At 40.0% G+C, this 23,351-nt stretch overlaps 1 protein-coding gene across 1 annotated transcript in view; it reads right to left on the minus strand.

Annotated features, from left to right (window-relative positions):
• The window catches only part of epb41a (erythrocyte membrane protein band 4.1a), a 74,194-nt gene that overhangs the window by 17,935 nt on the left and 32,908 nt on the right, over positions 1–23,351 (minus strand). Inside the window, exon 16 of the mRNA XM_054606675.1 lies at positions 6,233–6,241. Coding sequence (XP_054462650.1) covers positions 6,233–6,241 — 9 coding nt within the window. The remainder of the gene's footprint in view (positions 1–6,232; positions 6,242–23,351) is intronic.

Genomic DNA, 23,351 nt, shown 5'->3' on the forward strand with positions numbered 1-23,351 from the left:
AACTACAATAATCCAACCAGATGCAGAGGCTTTCAGAGGAACACACTCAACTGCATGCAGCTTTACCTCCAATCTGCCTTTCAGAGCCGTCATGGGAAACAATACCATTTCCAGATGTAAATGAGTTTGATGTTACTAGGCCAAATAAATTTAAGTAACATAATAATTTAATCTTAGATAGAAATATCTAGGACCTAAAAAAATCTAAATTGAATTGCAATTAAACTAATACAAAAGTGTTTCACAATCTTCCCTGGTGCTTCTCAAACTCTTAGCTGTTGAACGGTGCATAAATCATTTGAACTAAATTTAATGTAAAACGTCAATCAACAAACTTAATTAATCGGTAAATGATATGAGTCACTGATTTTACCTGGTCACGTTCAATCCTTTTCATTTATTTGTTGTTCATCTGTATTAATTTTACTGTTCATCGTAATCTTCATTTATTTCATGTTGTTTATTTTATCATTTATTTATTTATTTTCTGTTTAGAAGTTTAGTTATGTTAGTCTAATAAAAATTGAACTTATAAAGAACTTGATCATTTGATTTGTGTGTATATGAAATAATACCTGTACACCTTGAGAAGAAACCCCGTAGCAACTCTGAGATTAAGATTTAATTTATTAATATCAAATTTGGAAGTTTTCCCTATTTTTTCCAAAATTGGGTGGCGTCCAAAATTTGTGTCAAATTCTGTTAGTTAAACTTATGGTGGTAAGTCCAGGTGCCATCATTCTTTTATACTAATGTATCGGTTTATAAATCATAATTGAGTTATTAATAATAGTTACATATCTTGATATTAATTCGTTATTATTTATTAAATCTGCAACCAGCAACAACGCAGTCCCCGTAAAATTGTGTTAGAGTACAAGCAACCAGCTAAAAAGCTTGATATCCTTCTCTTCCTTATACGCTACCATGAATGGAAGGCTGGCCCATTGTCGGCGGACTGGGCTGAGCTGGTGATGAGGTCCATGAATGCATCACCGCCTGCTCGTCTGACAATGAGCAGACATTGTGCCACAGTGTATTTAAGCCCTCTCGTCTCCCATGTCAAGATTGGTTGTATCAGACTTACTGCTGTCAAGCCTGTGTTTGAGTGAATGGACACAGCATTCTCTATTTGGGAGCGATTATTACATATATAAAAACAGCTGCCACAACGGGGACTAGACTTTGCTACTCCAAAAAAAAAACATTTTCAACAACATTTCCAACTTCAACTCAAGGGTAAGCAAGCTGCAGTTGGTGGCAGAGCAGTGACTTCTCCCCATCCGGACATTTAAAGCTTTGAATGACCAGAAAAATGTATCCAATTCAACAGTGGATTGAAACATCACATGACCTGTGGGTCTTGCAACTTTCTGAATCCGATTTTTCATTTGGCAGATGAGACTGCGGGGGTGGGGCGTTTTGCTTGGCGGACGACAGAAAAATTACCAACACAGTTGTTAGCAGCTGCCGCCATGACGGCGACGATGAGGTTCTTGAAGAGGCAACTCCATCATTGAGATGAGAAGTAAATCACATTGTGAGGTTTGCACGTATTCTGTTAGGCACGCCCTGATTGGCAGAGTATAGTAAATGGTAAATGATGAATGGACTTGCATTTGTATAGTGCTTTTCTAGTCTTTTTACCACTCAAAGCGCTGTACACTACATGTCATCGACTGATGACATGTAGTCATGTACCCATATACACTCATATACATTGATGGCATAGGCTACATGCACATCAGGAGCCACTTAGGGTCATGGACTGAAGGCGCTGAGATCAGCTCTTTCGATTGGAAGATGATCCAATCTGTGAGCCCCCCCTTTCTATGCTTATGCTAATTTTCAGTGGGCCAATGTGTGCTAGTGATTGGAGGAGAGTATTACACATAGGGGCCAGTAGAGGGCAGAGTTTTTATTTAGTTGCCTGCAACATAAAAGTACAGCCATGAAATGTAAATACTCAAGCTGACTATATACTCAATGGCACAAAGCCTATCCCTCATTTAGGTGACAGCCAGCAGAATGAATGCATCTTAATTCTGTGAGAAAAATACATATTAGGTGGGTAACAGAAATAACTTCAAATTCAACACCTAATTTTGGACTAGGATTAAGGTACTTTTGGACACAAATTGGCTTTGAACAGTTACAGTACAGTTCCTTGAGTGCTATGCTTGCAATTGCCATATTGCAACACAGTGGACATGTGGTTTAATGCACTACAAAATTCTAGGGCTGGAAAGAATTAGTGCCTTCAGAAAATCTCACACTAGAATACACAAATGCATTTCTGCTCTAGCCACTTTCTGACTTTCAATAGAGGGACTGCAGGGAACTTGTTTGGTTAAGAAGGGACAGTGCTGAACCTTATGTTTAGGTTTATAAAAAAGCAAGGCACTTCCCAACCTTACTAGTATTTTTTTTGCATCAATGGACTTTAAGACAGTGAGTGGCTGCTGCCGTGAACACGATGAGATCAATGAGATGTTTATGACAGTTCATATGATGATAGTGAAACTTTTTTTTATCTTGCCTCTCAGCTTACTAGTTCACCATGTCAACCTCAGAAACCATCCATTCATTTTATGCCACTGACCAAAGTCTTGGTAGCCCAACTATACTTCTTCCCAGCTACGCCCTCTATCTCTTCCTTGAGGAGATGCCTGGATCACGTCAACATGCTCCTTTCACCATGAATGAGAGGAAGTCCATCCAGATATCTAAAAATAGAAGTGCATTACTGCTCTGCACTTTTTGAATCTGAGCAAGGTAAACAGCAGCAACAAAAACACTTTCCTCTTGGCAGAAAAAAATTTGACATCAGGAAATATTGTCCATCAACTTTTACTATGTTTGACCACCAGGTGTCACCAATGCAAACATAGAGTCACCCTCTCTTTGTTCCACTGGAATGCTGCACTCTGTTGGCAAAGACCATTGCCCGCTCGTCAATTGCAACAGTGCGATCAGGGATGCCATGATGGAGCCAGGTCACTGCAAGATGTGGACAAACAGTCTCCAATCTCCCATTGTTGGGCCAGTTCAAGCCCTATTCAATCCATTCCACTTTCCTGCAACCAGACATCAGCCAGAAACAGGCCAAATATGCTCCAGAAACAAAGGAGAACAAATTTAAACACAAATATAGTGAAGTTCATGGAAGCTACTGGACCCACCCGGCTTTACAGGAACAGTGTTGTTCCCTAATTTAATTGTCTTCTGTCTCAATCGCCAGATGATGTCGTGGTTCACTTTTACACTGTGATGTGTAGGCTTTAATAATGTTTTTTTTATTTGTATAGCACTCTTCAAGCTGGGAGCACAAAGTGCTTTCTATAAACAGCAGATCAATACGAATACAAAATATCACGAAATAAAAACAGCAAAACATAAGCACACAATTCAAAAAAAGTATAAAATACATTTAGAGATGAGTAATTCAAAAGCATATATGATAGGGACAGGTGAAACTTTTAAAATAAACTTAAAATCAAGTAGTTACAAAACAGAGCTATATTTAAAATAAATACATAAATAAAATTAATTATCCGGCAAGAAAGGCAAGTCTGTAAAAATGTGTCTTAAGACAGGATGTAAAAGTGGAAACAGTGTCAGCAGATTGAATACTAACTGGAAGACTGTTCCAGAGCTGGGGAACAATAAAAAAATATATATATTAATTAGAAATTCATCCAAAATGCTTGCGTCAAATTGTTTCCCACCAGAAGCTAGACATTTTAAAATGGATTCTAAAGGTAATTGGTAACCAGTGCAGGGAGGCTAAAACTTGGGTGATGTGGGAAGGGCGTTTTGTCTTTGTCAGTAGTCTGGCTGCAGAGTTCTGTACAGTCTGAAGTTTCGATACATCTTGGGCACTGAGGCATGTAAACAAGGCATTACAATAGTCCAGTCGTGAGGAAATAAAACCATGAATAATTTTCTTTGTATTGCTAAAAGATAACATTTCTCTGGTCTTATTCCTGAGTTGGTAGAAACATGATTGTACCAATTTTTTGTGTTATGCCCAATGATTAGCTCCACGTCAAAAGTAACCCCATGGTTCTTAGCAGTGCCTTTAATTTTTATGGTATTGTGACATCGAGTCTCTCACATAACCTATGCAGCTCTGTAGTTTGGCTAGCTTGTTGTATTCAGAGGAATTAATGGAGAGATATAACTGTGTATCGTCTGCATAACAGTGAAATGAGATGTTATGGTACTGAATAATATGACCTAAAGGAGGCATTTACAGAGAGGAAATAAGTGTCCAAGAATAGATCCTTGAGGTATGCCACATGTTGTATGTGCGTCACAGGAAATTAATAAATCAATTGAAACATAAAAATGTTCATTTTTACAGATAAGAGGAAATACCAAACCAATCCTTCAGTCTTTTTAATAGTGTGTCGAACGCTGGGCTAAAGTCAAGTAGCACAAGTAGAGAGTAGTGTCCAGAGTCTGCAGCCATTAGTAGGTCATTTTTAACCCTTAGAAGTGCTGCTTCGGTACTATGTAGCTTGCAAAACCCCAGTTGAAATATCTCAAAAATGCTGTTGTTATTTAGTGCTTCCAGAAGTTGTCCTACAATCAGTATTTTAAGAATTTTTGAAATGTAGGGCAATTTTGAGATTGGTATACATTTTTTCTAAACTTATGAATCATGGCCAGGTCCTTTTAGCAGTGACTGAATACAGGCTATTTTAAAATAATCTGGGACACATCCAGAACAAAGGAAGCCGTTTCAAATTTGTTGCAGAGTAGGCCCTATTTTCACTTTTCTGAAAAGTTTTTCCGGAATGATATCCCGATGACTGTATGTGTGTTTCATATGAGACACAGTGTCGGTCAGAGTTTCAATATCAACTGGCTGAAGCTTTCTAGCAAATGCGGACATAGACAAGGAAGAAACATGGGAGAAGCTGGAAAGGCAATGTTAGCTTGGATTTGTTGAATTTTGTTGAGAAAGAAGGATAGACATTTTTCTCAGTCAGCTGCAGATGAAGCTGAGGGACCCAAAGTTGGAGGTTTGACAAGCTGAGTAATGGTTTATTTGGTGGCTATTAACTCAGAAAAAAATATTGGTTTCTTGCTTCTTTTGCTTTTTGGTTGGAGACGATCAGTTGATCTTTTGTTGGTTGGTCACTTTGGGTGATTAAAGGTTTTGATGGTTAACAGCCCTTGTCCTTCTTAAGGAGTTTGGGAGTTGCCTTCTCTTTAATTATGTCAAAAATGGTACACTTAAATAACATCAATTTGAAATGGTTATGGTCGGGGTCATTTTAAACAGAATGCTATTGAGTTCAGCAAACCTCTTAGCCATTAAGTTCTCTTTGAGCCTGATGCAGGAACGGACGCTTCAGTACTGTCTGACCAACATTTTGGCCAGGGTGATTAAGGGTCTCTGGTGACCCTGTAGCGCTTCTTTCTGCACCACTGGGTTGTAGAGGTCCTCCATGGATTGAATCTCTGTCCAGGTTATGTGCTGTGCAGTTTTTACCACCCTTTGTAGAGCCCTATGGTTGAGGGCAGAGTACCAGCAGGTGATACAGCCATTCAGGATACTGTTATTGGTGCACTTGTAGAAGTATCATGAGAACCTGAGAACCCACCCTGTGAAGGTAACAGTGGAGTATGTGGTTGTGCCTATGTGCACAGCCTGGGGACTGCCCAGGAAGTTAAGGATCCAGTCACACAGGGAGCTGTTGAGTCACAGGTCCTTGAGCTTGTGGGTCCAGGGTGACAGAAAGAGAGGATGTGAGCACTACATGCTGGTGGACACTATACTGGGCACTGGTCGTTCAGGCTTAGGCTCTTTTTTGGGAACAGAAGGCAATGGTGGACTTTTTGAGACATGGAGGAAGTACAGATTTGAGCAGTGTTGAACATTTTGATTAGTTTGATTTCAATTAGTTGAAAATGTCTGTGAGGACACCTGCCAGTTGATCTAAACACATCAGCTCAGCGAGGGATGCCACCAGGGCGAAGGAAGGGTGTGATACCACCACACTTGACAAAGCTGATGTGTTGTTAATATCTTGGCAGGAATTCCTCAGGTTGGCGTTGAGTCCTCAGTTCTGATGATAAGTCAAAACAGCTTATCTAGGGCTTGGATGGAAACTCCCCCAAGAGATAACAAATACAGCATCCGAACATAAGGTGTTCTAGATTAGGAGAACCGTGAGAAAATTATATTCACTGGATGCTCAGATGTGAATATTATGAAGACACCGTGCCCCTATTTTATTGTCTATTGGTTCATGGCATGACAACATGCCTGATTAACACATATTAAGCTACAAATTCATGATTTTGAGTTTTCTGTACCTTTAAGATACTATCTGCTCTATTTGGATACATGATTAAATTAGAGTAGGTGGAGCAACCTGTAGCATATGTAAGAGGTTGTATCAGACGTACGCCGAATGGGTGACGGTGACTTAGACACAAGAGGGTGTCATGTACATACCCTGTAAACTCCAGATCCATCATCCAAGACATATAAGTCAAGAAAGAATTTATGAATCAACTGTGGACCAGAATTGTATTATACTTATTCAAATGTACATGTCAGATTGATGCATTAATTTTTTTATGTTACTTATAACAACCTCACTTTATCTATCTCAAATAATTAAATTTACATAAATCTGAAGGAGGTAAAACAATGCCTATTGAACCTGTGGCCTAATGATGAAATTATTGCAATATTTATATATTTGCAGTGTTAAAAACTGGACAACTGGGAGAAGTATTAATAACTGGGTAACTGTGTTGACATTCCCGGTTCGTAACATTGGAACTTTGCATATCTGAAAAATAGTATGTTAGTATGGAATTTTGGACACAGCCCAAAACTCCAGACTGCTTACTCTGAGCACAATTTCCTTTGTTTGCACTCAAATAAAAATTCCAAATCAAACAGATCTGAAATCTTAAGTATTGCCACTTTAATGCAAAAAGAGTCACAATATAACAAGAAAGATAAGATTAATATGTTGGTTGAATAAGAGAAAGTCCATCAGTGGACAATGAAAAACAGCTTAAATGTTTCATTAGTGTCACAGTGAAAAGTACAGGCTTATAGATTCAGAATTATCCAAAAATCCAATGAAACTGAATCATCAGCAGATCATACAGATGTGCACATACCCATCAGTAGTATATTTACTGAACATGCACAGTATTCCATGGATATATTTCGGTAAATAGCGGAGTTGCAAAAGTAGTAAAGACACATAAAAGCTTGCATTATGTTAATCCCACCAACACTTCAAAGGGTGAATATTATACTTTCCCAGAGTTAATTTAGATCCAGTCATACTTTGTCGAAATGAGCGGATGTTAAACATTTCCTGTCATCATTTAAAAGGAGCTGAGTGTTGTGATTATTGTGGAAAGCTTAGGAGTTATGCTGGGAAATCCATGATTTATGGTCATGATTTTTGGGAAAATTGTTCAGTGATGCAAATAAAGTAAAGTTAACCCATTGATACAAAGTGAAACTTGTACAATAATAATACATCTTTAAAATCAAAACCTAAAACATTTCTCAATGTTTGGTTCCGACCCTTGAAATTGTGTCAGTAACACATCAATAAAAGGTGTAAAAGGGAGATAGAATTAAAGTTGTCACAGTCCACTAAGATAGGTAGTGTCATCTAAGTGTACCTAATTAGTGCATTCAGATACAGAACTTCCAGCATTAACAAAAGAATCACAACAAAACGTCACACAATGCACCATAACCCTGTAGTTAATCAGGCTTGACTAAAATTTCAATCATTCATCGTCCACTGTTGGACACAAACATAGACCACATTTAAAGCTAAATATGCAACTTTTCACACTGTATAACTATTGCAATAAAGCTTCTATTAGAATGAGATTTGCAGTACTCTGCAAAATCTGTCATGTGACAATGCTGCTTGCCAAATTTGCTAATACCTGAAACAATAGTGAAGGGGAGTAGTTGAAAGCCTTTATTTTAAGCAAGACAGCAAAAAGTCCAAGTACACTTTTAACAGATGATATGGCTGCTGATAACCAATTATTCTGGTGCTGACAAGTTTTAAAATACTTCCTCTCTCTGATAGTATCTAGAATGTGCTGTATTTATTATAATGTTTTACTTATTTATTATTCTTTACTGAGTGATTACTTATTTACTTATTTATTATACTTGTTTTGATCTTTCTGCTGCTGTAATCCTGCAAATTTCCCCGCTGTGGGACTAATAAAGGATTAATTTATCTTATATTATCTTATTCATCCATCTCTATGGTGGACTATCGCATGTCACACCTGCCCTTTTTGATAACTGTTCAAAATAAAGCCTGTACATTGGTAGTATGGAGTTTCACGTCATATTTGTATTGTCATGCATTAAATAGTGTCAGCAAGTTAAAATGTTGTGATGAACAAGGCAAAAGAGTCCAGGTCACATAAACATGATGTGCTGGTATCAAATGGAAGTAAAACTTATGCTTCATTATCACCCAACAAAATTAAGCTGTAGGCTACATAAAGCCAGTAACACATGGATTCAAGAAGTGTTATACTTTACTTACTGTGGAAATAGTGTTGATGCTATGCGTTTATCATTTTGTCATAGTAAGTAAAACAAAATCTACCAGCTCATCCCTGTGATGAATCAAAATAGTAGCAGAAATTAAAAAATGTCCTAATGGAGGCATTAAAAGTACCTCTATCACTCCGCAAAACAATCTTTAATACAAACAAGCAATAACATTTGTCTATTTATCAACCAACTGCATTAGCAAGTCTCAAAAAATAGTATACACAGGCTAACAGGCCAACAAGCACTGAGACTACGGTCTGACTCTGGTACATGAATGAATCTGCTCCGTGTCTTCAATATTCTTTGGCATATGGGCAGCAGTTTGGTATGTACAGGAAGTGTTGAGCACAGCAAATATACATTCGAGAGCTGGATCAGCAGCAGCCGAGTTGAGTCAGGTCTGAGTATACATATTCCTAGTGCTGAACCATATCAGCAGGGAGCGTTTACAGCATGGAAAGCCCCAGAGGGGTAACATGCATCAGTCAGTCACCACCTGCACGGCTTAAGTTTGTCAGAATTTTGTAACACTGTTTAAGGCTGTAATGCTTCCATGTGGATGACAGTGCAGTTAGCAGGTAAAAGCTGAGTAGAGAGCGAGCAAATGGCTATTTCCTAGAGGTAGTTTGTGCCAATGTAGACCCGGTGAGATACAAGTTGCAAAATAATTGTTTGTTCATTTTGTGTCACCAATAGATTCAAAATCAAAAGCATAAAGCCAGTAAGAAAGCTGTTTTCAAACCGTTGTTCTACTGTCATTGTTGCATCTCGATCTCAGCTGGCAGACTTCCAGCTGTTCAGGGCGGATCGTGACACGGAGCTCTCCGGTAAAGCAAAAGGTGGAGGACTCTGTTTTTACTCCAACAGTGGCTGGTGTAAAGATGTTACAGTGATTCTGCAGCACTGTTCTCCTGATCTGGAATATTTTATCATCAACTTTAAACCCTTGTACTCTCCCCGTGAGTACGCTTCATTCATACCGGTCGGTGTTTACATTCCACCGCAGGTCAACGTGTAGGAGGCACAGCGCACGCTCACCAACCAGATACTGTGTGTGGAGCAGACCAACCCAGACTCTTTAGTTAATGTCCAGAGAGGAGAACACTTTGGATCACTGTTACAGTACAATCAACGGGGCATATAGCGCCGTCCCTCACGCTGCACTGGGACACTCTGACCACATTGTGGTCCATCTGATTCCTGCATACAGGCAGAAAATTAGAGCTCTGTAGGCCTGTCAAAAAAGTGGACCAGTGAAGACAGGGAGGATCTTCAGGCATGCCTGGACTGTACAAACTGGGATGTTTTCAGGACTGCTACCAACAGTCTGGATGAGTACACAGAGGCTGTGACATCATACATCAGCTTCTGTGAAGTCAGCTGTGTTCCAACTATCACCAGGTTGAGTTATAACAATGACAAACCCTGGTTCACAGCTAAACTCAGACAGCTAAGGATGCAGATCCTTAGCTGATACAGATCACCAACTACAAGCCTAAAGCCCCCCACTCCATGAATGACCTCCACCTCGCAAACGAGCTGAACGAATTCTTCTATCGATTTGAAAGACAATGGGACAGTCTTGAACCCATCCCCCATGACCCCATCCACCAGCTCCAGACCACCAGGTCTCCCTCCACAATGACAACTCTCTCTATTTTGGAGAGAGAGGTCAACAGGCTGTTCAAAAGATCAGAACCCCCCCAAAGCAGCCGGCCCATACTCTGTCTCTCCCTTCACCCTGAAGCACTGTGCTGATCAGCTGTCTCCTGTGTTCCCAGACATTATCAACACCTCGCTGGAGACATGCCATGTCCCAGCCTGCTTCAAGGCCTCCACCATCATCCCTGTCCCCCCCCAAAAAAGGATCACAGGACTACAGGCCCGTCGGCCTGACCTCTGTGGTCATGAAGTCTTTTGAGCGCCTCACCTTCACCAACCCGCTCCTGGACCCCCTGTAGTTCGCCTACAGAGCCAACAGGTCTGTAAACGATGGACTCATTCTCTGGTGGGGATGAGTCCGCCTACAGGTGGGAGATTGACCATCTGGTGACCTGGTGCAGATTGAACAACTTAGAGCTCAAGGCTCTAAAGACAGTGGAGATGGTTGTGGATTTCCCATTACCCTTTGTGATGCCCTCGTCAACACTGTGGAGTCCTTCCGCTTCCTTAGGGGAGTTTTTCCTGTGCCGATGTGAGGGAAGGACAGAGGATGTCGCATGTGCACAGATTGTAAAGCCCTCTGAGGCAAATTTGTAATTTGTGATTCTGGGCTATACAAAATAAACTGAATTGAATTGAATTGAATTGGCTCGACCATAACCCAAGGACCTTAAGTGGGAGCTGGACATCAGCTACATCATTAAAAAGGCTCAGCAGAGGATGTACTTCCTGCGGCAGATGAAGAAGTTCAGCCTGCCAAAGACAATGATGGTGCACTTCTACACTGCCATCATTGAGTCCATCCTCTCCTCCTCCATCATTGTCTGGTACACTGCAGCCACCGCCAAGGACGAGGGCCGACTGCAGCGAATCATTTGTTCTGCTGAGAGAGGGACTGGCTGAAATTCTGCCGTCCCTCCACGACTTGTTCGCCTCCAGGACCCTGAGGCAGGCAAGGAAGATTGTAGCCGACACCTCTCAACCTGGACACAAACTCTTTGAGCCCCTTCCCTCAGGCAGGAGGCTGCGGTCCATCAGGACCAAGACCTCACGCCATAAAAACAGTTTCTTCCCATCTGCAGTTGGGTTGATCAATAAAGCACGTGACACCCAAAGACTCAGACACTTACATCCCCTGTACAATCTCTCACAGTTTACACCTCTGCACATCTTGCTATTTACTGTACGCACCAATTAATCACCTAGCCAAATTCCTTGTATGTGTAACGTACTTGGCAATAAACAGCTTCTGATTGTTCTTACAGAACATCTAGCAAATTTAATATATTGTGAAAGTGCACTCAAAGTAACCTGAAGGAGCTAAATTGACAATTTGATTTCCTGGGTTTTACAGAATCAACATCATAAACATACAGAGACAAAGGGAAAAAGAAGGGAGAGTAGAGGTAAATAACAGAAAGAACTGGAGTTCCTGATGAGTTCTGTGTTTAGCCTAATTCTGAGCTGGCTCAAGATACAGCCAATAACTGTGCCATTGCCACATTGCTGTTTGTGTGATAATCTGTTCAGTCTGTTTTCTTTTGTATTCACTTCCTGCTTTATTTTGTTGTCACAGTTGTTGTGTATGGTTTCTAGTTGTACTTCCTTTAGGTTTCCCCACACACCTGTACCTTGTTTGTAATTAAGCTTGCCCTATTTAGACCCTGTGTTTCCACTTACCCTCTGCCAGATTGTCTTTGTTACCTTAGTGTGCACATGCTTAAATGCCTTAATTTCCTCGTGTTGGCTTACCCGGTTTTTGACTCTGCCTGTATAACAGATTTGGGATTTTGTGCCTTTTCCCTGAATGGACTTGGTCACTTTCTTTGACTGCATTCCTGTGTATGACCTCTGGATTACCAAGTAAAGTTTTATTTTGAATTATATTTTGTCTCCCTTGCTTCCCTCTGCGTCTGAGTCCCAGTTTGGTACAGAAGCGTTTCAGTTTGGGGTGAATAAACACAGTGCACAAATTGTCCAGCGGTCAACTTTTTGTGAATCACTGTTCCCCTTGAAGAACAGTACTGTAAATACCGTATGCAATTGTTCAACAACACAAATCTGTATGCTAAAGATCACCAAAGTTGAGTTCTGCAAATATTTACTTGGGATCGCTGATGAGCACAATTTCATTTGATTTAATTTAACAGTCTGAAATGATGTTGTTGTAAATGCTAAGTTCATGATGAATTGATAAAAGAAAAATTGTCTTACCCACAGAGAAAAGTTGCATATTGTAGCTAGGCATACAGAAAACACCTTCAACAGTCATGAAACCAACAATTCTCCTTTTAAGCTCACAAAATCTACTGAATTATTCCTATTACAATTGTTCTGAACTCCCAAAATCAGTAACCTTCAAAAATTGACAGCTCATTAATTAAGAAACAACAGTCAGCAAAACACACGACAATTCTGTCCACCTTTCTTATCCTCTAGAAGACAACAACAATAAAGACTCTGCCTTGATCTATAGCTTTATCCCATTCTGACATTGTTGTTTTATCTTTACTGAAAAAAGTATAAAATTGCTATGAAGAATTCCTGAGTAATTCTTTTTCTCCAATAATGATTCTAACTTACACTTGGCCTGATTGTCTGCCGATACTTGGTCCAACATTAACACAGGGCTAAAGCATGTTGGTCATAACAGCACTCTGCTCAACTGCACACGGTCTGAGAGCTTTGGTCTCATCATGTTCGTTGACTTTTGCCACATAGCTGAACGTTGTCCTGGGGCTGCATAACAGAAATGTCCAAAGTCAGATCTTAGTATACTATGTTTTGAAATTTAACAACATACTACGTTGCTGTAGTACAGCCACTGGAAATCTTCTGGACAGCAGAAATGCTAACTCTTAAGGAGAAAATATGTAAAATACAAGCACAAAATAAAGTTATTAGTAACAACTCTTTCCTTTTCCTGCAGCATGGAAAGTTGAATGATCATGCTCTTTAACTGATTTCTTTAAGCGAGACAATGTACCTTTTAACATAGAACATATCACTTTGTTCACTTAAAAACAAAAGGTCTTAATTCCCTTCATATTGCTGTTACAGGTTTACTTGCTTTTGTATGACCAGTAACTTAAGGTGGCTAATGTTAGCTAACAATAGTAAATATTGGTAGATTCTGCTGTAATTTACATTCCAACTCCTTCTCCTTTAAAATTACATTCCCATATGACCGCACCTGTTGGCTTGGCCTCATTCTTTTGGCCCCTGCCCACTTTTTTGTTAAAGGTATGTATTTGAAATGATCAGTTGCCAACCAGATTGCCAACCTTTTTCAAATGCACTCTTAGTTGAGGGTCTCCTATTCTAGGGCAGCGTGCCGGTAGATATATAATTATACATATGCAAATCTCTTTGTATTCCAGAAGTGGTAGCAGGAGGGTTTACATTGGAGCAAGCAATCCAAGCAATCAAACTATATCCCTGTTGTTCCTTAAAGCAAAAGCATTATCTGATACTTGAATAATCAATGGAAAATTGGTAGAATTCAGTTGGTAGTGACTCAATTACTAAATCATTCGATAGCTGCAGGTCTACATAGGAAATTTAAGGAAAACCCTTTTCATGGCGTTTGAGCTGTGCACTGCATTATTCTTTAAAACACCAAAGGGCATACAAAAATGTAATTCCTTCTTTGTATAATCCCTAGACATGTAAATACATCATAGACATGATCGTGGCAAGTTACAAAAATTTCAGAGATGCATTTTCTGGCGCGCGCGCCTCATAATATTGCTTATGTAGGTTGTTAGTAGTCTTGGTCAAATAGAAAACAGCAGTAGACTCCATCTTAATCATCTCATGGAAAGTTAATTAGTAGGCTAGCTGTCTGGGACAGTTGATATTTCAGTCAACAAAATCAATGGTTTAGGTTAAAATGGAGAAGACTAATTTGCAAGTTGTAAAGGACCCGCTGTCTCAAAAATTACCACAAGTTTTCACCGATAAATCTGCCACCATTATCAGTGTAGAAAGAGTGATAGGCTTAGCAACAGTAACTAAGCTGGGGCGGAGCTTCGCAAGGGTCAATTGCCACTTGTGTCAAAAGTTCAGCAAAAGTTACATGGACTCGCTTTAAAGATTACATTTTATTTTTGAGTCTGGCCATTTAAGGTTAAACTGAGGAGCATGGAACGTATAGAACAGATAGAAATAATGATTTCAAGTAGAAGGGACAAAACAGCACCTGAATGAAGCATCTTGCAGGATTAAATTTTGAGGGATCTCCATATTTAAGTCTTTTAAATGAAGGCCAGCCACAGCATGGTCAGGGCCATCACCAGCAGCCCTGACAGAAAGAAAGACATCTGGGAATGCTTGAGCCTGGCTGGGTTTAGCTCACATTGGTTAACCAAGCTCCTCCCCTCATCTGGGACATTGATGGCCACCTTTACAGCATGACCATGAGCTTGTTCGTCGTCGTCCTCCTCCTCCTCCTCCTCCTCCTCATCATCATCATCATCATCATCAACCCAACCAACCTCACTGTCCTCATCGTCTTCCAGGAGGCAGTCATGTCTGTACGGCGGTGGTCCCACTGGCGTTGGGGACAAACTACATGCTCTTACCTTGTGTCCAAACAGAGTCTGCCTCCCTCGCTGTGCTCAGCAGCAGCAGACCAAGAGAGACAGATAACAATGAACAGACAAGTGGGATATGGTCAACTGACAGGAGAAGGAGGTAGGAGGATAGAAGGATGGGGGCATGGAGGAAGGGGATGTTGTGGGCGAGGTACATGAAAGGGAGGCTCTTGAATGTATGTAGCATGGAGGGGACATGGTTTTGCAAGATGTCCCCCACAACCTTGAAATTAAATTGTTTGTGGAGTTGTCTGACAGAAGAATGTTAACATGTACAGATAATTGTCTTCTCAAAGCAGTTACTCCATCTTCTAAGTTTGGTAAGCCTATATCCTCGTGCTGACGTGCTACGGTAAGCGTATTGCCTCACTTCCTGTTCCTGTTACCAGCGTAGTTGATACCGTACTTTTCGCAGCTCCAGCGAAAACTAGTCAATTGTGTGATATCCTTTATTATAGCGGCTAATTACTTGCTTTACATTTAAACATTTGAACACTCATAGCTCACATCCTTATTTAAGTTATTATTTTAGGGGATTTTAATATTCATGTGGATGTCGATAATGATAGCCTTAGTACTGTTTATTTTATTATTAGATTCGATTGGCTTCTGTCAGGGTGTACAGAAACCGACTCACTGTTTTAACCATACCATCGGCCTTGTTCTGGCATATGGTATTGAAATAGAAAATGTAATGGTCTCTCAACAGAACTCTCTTTTATCAGACCATTATCTAATAACTTTTGAATTTTTACTACCAGAGTGTACGCCATTAGGCAAAAGTTTCTACACTAGATGTCTATCTGATAGTGCTAAATTTAAAGAAGCGATTTCATCAGCATTTAATTCATTACCATTGCTCAATATAACAGAGGACTCCTACGCTAACTTTAGTCCGTCTCAGATTGACCATCTTGTCGATAGTGCTGCATGCTCACTGCGAATGACACTAGACTCTATAGTTCCTCTAAAAGAGAAGATAATAAAAGAAAGGAGGTTTGCTCCATGGTATAATCCTCAAACCCGAGAATTAAAGCAAACATCGCGTAAACTTGAATGGATATGGCGTTCCACCAATGTGGAAGAAGCGCGGTTAGTCTGGCGAGACAGTCTTAAAATAAGAAGGCACTCCGTAATGCTAGAGCAGCCTATTATTCAGCATTAATAGAGAAAAATAACAACCCCAGGGTTCTCTTCAGCACAGTAACCAGGCTGACAGAGTCACAGCTCTGTTGAGCCGTGTATTCCTGTAAACCTCAGTAGTAGTGACTTCATGAACTTCTTTAATGATAACATTCTAACTATTAGAGACAAAATTAATAATCTCCTGCCCTCCACCAGTACCGATCGATCCTCGAATACAGTAACCTTAGAAACAGCTGTAGAACCTGAAATATATTTAGATGGCTTTTCTCCCATCAATCTGTCTTTACTAACGGGCGATGTACCACAGGCCTTCAAACTAGCTGTAATTAAACCTCTTCTTAAGAAACCTCTCTAAGATCCTCGAGAAAGCAGTAGCAAATCAGCTGTGTGACTTTCTGCATAACAATAGTTTATTTGAGGATTTTCAGTCAGGATTTAGAGTGAATCATAGCACAGAGACAGCACTGGTGAAAATTACCAATGACCTTCTAATTGCATCAGACAAATGACTTGTCTCTGTACTTGTATTGTTAGACCTTAGTGCTGCATTCGATACCATTGACCATCAAATATTATTACAGAGACTGGAGCATCTAATAGGCATTAAAGGAACCGCACTTAGCTTGTTTAAGTTGTATTTATCAGACCGATCTCAGTTTGTATATGTAAACGATGAAACCTCGATGAAAACCAAGGTCAGTCACGGAGTTCCACAAGGGTCTGTTCTTGGACCAATTTTATTCACCTTATATATCCTTCCTTTAGGGAATATTATCAGAAAACACTCAATAAACTTTCATTGTTATGCAGATGATACCTAGTTATATCTATCAATTAAGCCAGACGAAACTAACCAGTTCTCTAAATTTCAAGCATGTCTTAAGGACATAAAAACCTGGATAACCTGCAACTTCTTGATGTTAAACTCTGTATATAACTAAAGTTATTCTACTAGGCCCAGATCACCTTCGAAATCAATTATCTAACGATATAGTTTCTCTAGATGGCATTGCTCTGGCATCCAGCACTACCGTTAAGAACCTCAGAGTTATCTTTGATCAGGATCTGTCTTTTAACTCTTATATAAAACAGATCTCAAGGACAGCCTTTTTTCATTTACGTAACATTTAGAAAATCAGGCAAATCCTGTCTCAAAGTGATACAGAAAAACTAGTTCATGCATTTGTTACCTCTAGACTAGATTACTGCAATTCATTATTATCAGGCTGCTCTAATAAGTCTCTTAAATCTCTACAGTTGATCCAGAATGCTGCAGCACGTGTTCTAACAAAAACTAAGAAAAGAGATCATATTACTCCAGTATTAGCTTCTCTGCACTGGCTCCCTTGTTAAATCAAGAATAGGATTTAAAATTCTTCTACTCACCTACAAAGCTCTAACTGACCAGGCACCGTCTTATCTTAAGGAACTTATAGTTCCATATTACCCAACTAGAGAGCTGCGCTCCATCAATGCAGGGTTACTTGTGGTTCCTAGAGTATATAAAAGCAGCATGGGTAACTGATAACTCTTCAGTTATCAGGTTCCTCTTCTGTGGAACCAGGTTCCAGTTTCAGTCCGGGGGGCAGACACACACCACTTTTAAGAGTAGGCTTAAGACCTTCCTTTTTGATAGCGCTTATAGTTTGGGCTGGTTCAGGTTCGCCTTGGTCCAGCCCCTAGATATGCTGCTATATGCCTAGACAGCCGGCACTGAGGATACACTGAGCTCCTCTCTCCTCTTCTTTCCCTCCATCTTTATGTATTAATCTCCTATTAATGCACATTACTGATTTTGCTTCTTCCCCGGAGTCCTTGTGCTTCAGGTTCCCATGAATCGGGGTTATATCTGGACTGTCATCGTGCCTCCTGCTGTGGCCCTGCTGACACCCACTGCTACTACCACTATTATTATTAGTCACATTACTATTACTATTCCCTGTACTATTACGCTTATTGGCTTTGCTTCTACCCTGGAGTCTTTGTGCTTTCTCGCCTTGCAGGTTTCCATAAATCGTGGGTACCTGGACAGTGTTCATGCCTCCTGCTGTGGCGTTGCTGACACCCACTGCTACTACCATTAATATTATTAGTCACATTACTATTACTATTCCCTGTACCATTACGCATTTTGGCTTTACTTCCACCCTGAAGCCCTTTTTGCTTTCTCGCCTCGCAGGTTTCCACAAATCGTTGTGGTACCTGGACCGTGGTCGTGCCACCTGCTGTGACCCGGCTGACACCCACTGCTACTTCGATTATTATTATTAGTCACATTACTAATACTATTCGCTATATCATTATTTTAATTCTACATTAGTCATTGCTGCTTTTATTAGTAGTCTTAATTTTTTTCTTTGTTACTCTGCTTACTACTGTGATTATATGAATAATTTTTGTCATATACATTGAATGTGTTGTAACTCTGTTATGTTGTTCATTCTGTACACATGACATCTATTGCATTCTGTCCATCCTGGGAGAAGGATCCCTCCTCTGTCGCTCTCCCATAGGTTTCTTCCTTTTTTCTCCTTGTTAAAGGGTTTTTGTTTTTATTAGGGGAGTTTTTTTGTGAGGGTTCCGGGACAGAGGATGTCGCTTGTGTACAGATTATAAAGCCCTCTGAGGCAAATTTGTAATTTGTGATTTTGGGCTATACAAAATAAACTGAATTGAATTGAATTATATAGCTAGACTTATTTAAGTAAGCTCAAACTCAAATGAAGACAGGGTTAAGATGCTGGGTGGCTTACTGTCATGAAACAGTATAAATCTGCTTTGTACTTCTCTGTGGGACTTTATTTTCATAGTTACATGATTACTACAGCAGGAAAAGGATTTTCAGGAATTACGTGTTGCCTTTAAATGCAACTAAGAGCCATTTCAATCATAAACATTGTACTCCCCAAAGTAAAAGCCAGGACCTGAGAACAGGGGCATTGCACAACAAGTTGTTAACAAGGAAGATTATGTATGCAACTTTATTTGTAGGTAAAACAGAAAGGGTAAGAATTAAGCTAGAATAGTTATAATAGTTAGTTTTAGGGAGTTATTAGGAGTTAGGGAGTTACCTAGAGTAAAACCCTTATCCTGACATCTCAATAGTAATTTTGCTTATAATTTCTTATTGCATATAAAAACACTGTGCACAAATATGGCAAGTATTGGAGGTCAGAGGGTATTGATGCTGTACAGATTGTAAATCCCCTTGAGGCAAATTTGCTATATATTGATATTAAGCTATAGGAGTACAATTGAGTTAACTTGAAATAACCAGGAAGACTGGTCTCTAACGTGTGTTGGATGTTTGCACTTTGGATGATATTTTTACAGATATTTGCTCTTCCAAATAAGTTTGAGTAAGCTAGTGGCTTGTTTCCAACCTGTCTAGTCATCCAAAAGCTTGTATTTCTTGACTTGGCCAAAATACACCATCCCCAAACAGCGTGTCAAAACAGCTACCATTGTTTTCTATGTATGCACCCCCCACACCGCCCTGCAACACTTAACGCCCCTTGCCTCGAATGAAACAAATTGTTTTCCACTCATTCTCTGCTTGTAGATCCGGGCTGCCATAGAAGCTTTGCAAGGTATAAGATGTTGGTCATCAGAGTAAGTTTAGATTATATGTAGTAAGAAAACAAAGAAAACATATGGTAGCCCACCAATTATGTTAGTTGATCTGCTGCTCAGATTGTATATTTTTGATTATAAAGTTTTCCAAAATAGACAAGTACAATAGGCAACTCACCCATGGCATTTTTTTGTCTTTTTGACTGTTAAAAAACAAACACATGGTATTTCCTGCACTGAGTATGGTCTTCTGTTAAGCTACAACACGATGCTTCCTATTGGTGCTAAGGCGGCTCAGCGCAGCGACCGCAGTGTGTTTTCAGTCTTAGACTTTTTTTTAGCGGTGATGCCCTGTTCCTAGGTCTCTCCCATTCACTTGCTGAGTTGGTAATGTAAGAAACTGGAATTATCCTTTAAGTTTCTATGATTACAGACCCAGATATATCTATCTAGTCAGTTTGGCTATCATTTTTCACATGTAGCATGAAACAGTCATTTTCAAACCTGTGATAAAACTCATCTCTCATGCATTTTCTTTTACAATCTCTGCTCTTGTTGGATTCTATGACTGGAGAAGAAAATCCTTTTTCCTTGACTCTGGTAAAATGATTACCGTAACATATGAAAGGAAGAAAGGCTGCCTGGAGAAATAAACCTGTGAGCTGAAGTGTTTTAGCAGAGATATTCTGTTACTAGCAATTTATGTAGCCAACTCTTAGTTAAAGCGGGTTCTATATATTTATTGTGTTTAGTAGTCGACAGATTGTTAGCTGTGTTACGATGACACCATCCAATTTGCCAGAAGGATGCATTTTTTAGAGTGTGAAAATTTGAATGCATGCAACAGCTTCAAGGCACTGCAATGTATAGGCGATGTAGAATCAAGCAAAGCTGCAGTGTCTACAGGTGGTTTCATTTGAAACCCACATACTATAAAAAATTGTGTATATGATAAAAACATCATACACTTTTCATTCTGTGAGTCATGGGTACATTAAAAGAACTGACCATTTGCTAAACCCGTCTAACCCCTTAATGTTTGCCTGGGACTTGTAACTTTAGCTTTGATTTTTTTTGCATCATCAGATGGGACTATCAGATGGGACTGAGTTAGCATGATACTGTAAACTTCAACATAAGCTTTTTTTTTTAACAAACTCAGAGTTAAAGTTAATTAGGTAGCTCACTAGAGCAGATAACATCTAGTAAAATATAGTACCTATAGCTGTCTTTTCAGGCTGCAAAATCTATAGTCAAGACTAAAAGTGAGAAACCTGCTTTGGCCTACCTCTGTGTGAAATCATCGACCCCTTTTTCGTCTGCATCGTAGCATTGTAAACTGCGTACAAGCAGCACTAGAATGGATAGCTTGAAAGGGCTAGCAATAGTAACTAAGGGGTTTGGGGCTTGGTTAAGCATGGATTAGTACCCATATTTTTAAGAATGGGATCATAATATGTTTCTACTGTAAATAAGCAAGACAGTGTTTGCAGATGGAGTAGGAGTATTAACTGATGTATTGCTAGCCACAAAGCTTAAAACACAGGATATCAAATGTTCATTAAACATTCAAACCCAATCATTAATCTGAGTGAGCACTAGCTGAGCTACTCTGACAGGATTCTGTAGTTTTTAAAAAGATGACAGCTATGGATCTAATCAGGCTGCACCTTTGACAGAGCAAAAGGGGAAGGAGGTAAGGAGGGGTAGAGGAGTATTCTGAGGGTAAATAAATACATTTTCTCAATGATGGGAATAGAAAAGGCTTTCTCTGGCAGCTAAATTGCTTACTAGCATAGTGCATGGTATTTTGGCACTGCAAAGTCTGAAATTACAAAATGAAGGAAGAAACACAGAAAAACCTTTACATTGCATTAACAGGCTGTCAATTATCTTGGCATTTCAGATGACAGGAACTTTGGAAGAGCTTGCCATGAAACATGTTTTAATTAAGGTAATTGTGCACTGCACACAATGGGGCAGATGAGGATTCTGTACTGCACACAAGGCAAGATCTGTGTTTAGCCCTATAAGAATCCAACAGCTCAGGAAAAATCTATGAGAAACCGGTGGATGATGATGCAATGGAGACTTTGTATTCTTCCATCATATCTGTCATCATAATTCCTAGCATTAAGCAATAATAGAGAATTCTGCCTCAGGCTTTCAGCAAAAAAGTGCTGTTATGGCTCGATTTTTGAGTATCTAAAAGGAATATTTGATAATTCTGCAGGACCTCATGTCTGGAATAGAAACTGTGCCTTTAAGTTGTGGGTAGAGGAGAGCTGAGAGGGAACCACCGGCAGATCAGAGGTCTGAGATCCACTCTGACCTTCAGTGTCATTGTCTGAACATGCAGGAAGGTTGTGGGGAAGAGGATGGAGTTGGTGGGGATTTGACTGGGGAAACTAGCCCAGGCTTTAAAGGGGAAGGGAAAGAAGATGAGGACAGAGGTAAAAGACAGAGACACAGAATAACAAATAAAGACATCCAGGGAGGGATAGATTGACGGGGGATTGGAGGGTGAGACAGATGAGGAGGAGGGGAGGAGGAGGGTCAGTGCTCTGGCTACTAATAGTTGTTCTTTAGCTTTAGTTTTCTTATGTTGTTTTTGTCCTCAGTGTTTCACTGATCATATCATGCAAATACAAAGCAGGATTAACCCAGCCATTGGCCGATCAAGCAAGATGACAAAGCCTGCAGAAGCAATTCATAGAACGAAGGCAGCGGTAAGGTGGCAACGTAAGGGTCAAAGGGGATGGGATCCAGGACACAAGGTGCCAGTATGCTTCAAACAAAGTGGTTGTCAGATTGTTGAACAGTGTTAACAAACCTTTCTGATGCGGTCTTTGTGCATCCAAACCGACAATCTCGCCCACTTCACAAAGCCATTGGACGGATGTGCAGTAATCAGAATTTAAATTCCTTAAATTAAAATTTATTTTTCCAATTGTCACACAACTATTTGCGTCACTTTTCATGTGAACAGCCGAGTAGAACACAAACATCCCAAAACGTCCCTGTTTGTACGTTTCTTCACATCTTCTCCCTGTGGCTAAAAGCTTTACACCATGGAATGTGAAAGCGGTGCCCTCTGAGAACAAGTACGCCTTTCTGTTCCGTCAACACTATATACAAACTCTTGGTTTGAAGCATACCGAACCCTTTAGGATGCAGCCAAGCCCAATCTGGTGAAGTTGGAGAACTGCTCAATAACAGCAGGCCACGGCCTCCAGGTGCCATACAATATTGCTCAGAGAAAAGCTGGACAGTGTTGATCTACTGCAGCCTGTCAGAAAAACTGCAGAATCAAGTTTACCTCAGACACGCCACCAACTACTCTGTACGCAGGTACTGTGGACATCCTCCCCTGCACACACATACATACACATGCCATCTTCACATCAGCAAATTATGTGATAAAGTGTCTTGTTTCTCTGTAACTGCAGTTACAGTCATGCTAAAGCAGTGGAATGATTTGGAGAAAGCAAACAGCACCCCCCAATGGAGGAACAGTGTAGTTCTAGATGATAAAGTGCATTGTGGACATCTGCAGTATTCTTCATGGACAACAACAATATATTTATGTTGTTGCAACACATATGTATGTGTCTTGTCCATAACATCTTCCCATGCAAGTCTCTACCTATTAACCTTTAAAATAGTGGAAATATACAGTGTGACTCCTACAAAGCGAGCAACTGGCCCCAGGCCACAGACCTTTAGGGCCCCAGACCTTCAGGGTAATGTGCACTTCTTGAACACTATAAAAGCTAAAAGGCTCTCCTTTT

Source organism: Anoplopoma fimbria, chromosome 10, assembly GCF_027596085.1.
Source record: "Anoplopoma fimbria isolate UVic2021 breed Golden Eagle Sablefish chromosome 10, Afim_UVic_2022, whole genome shotgun sequence".
In the NCBI taxonomy this organism is placed as follows: Eukaryota; Metazoa; Chordata; class Actinopteri; order Perciformes; family Anoplopomatidae; genus Anoplopoma; species Anoplopoma fimbria.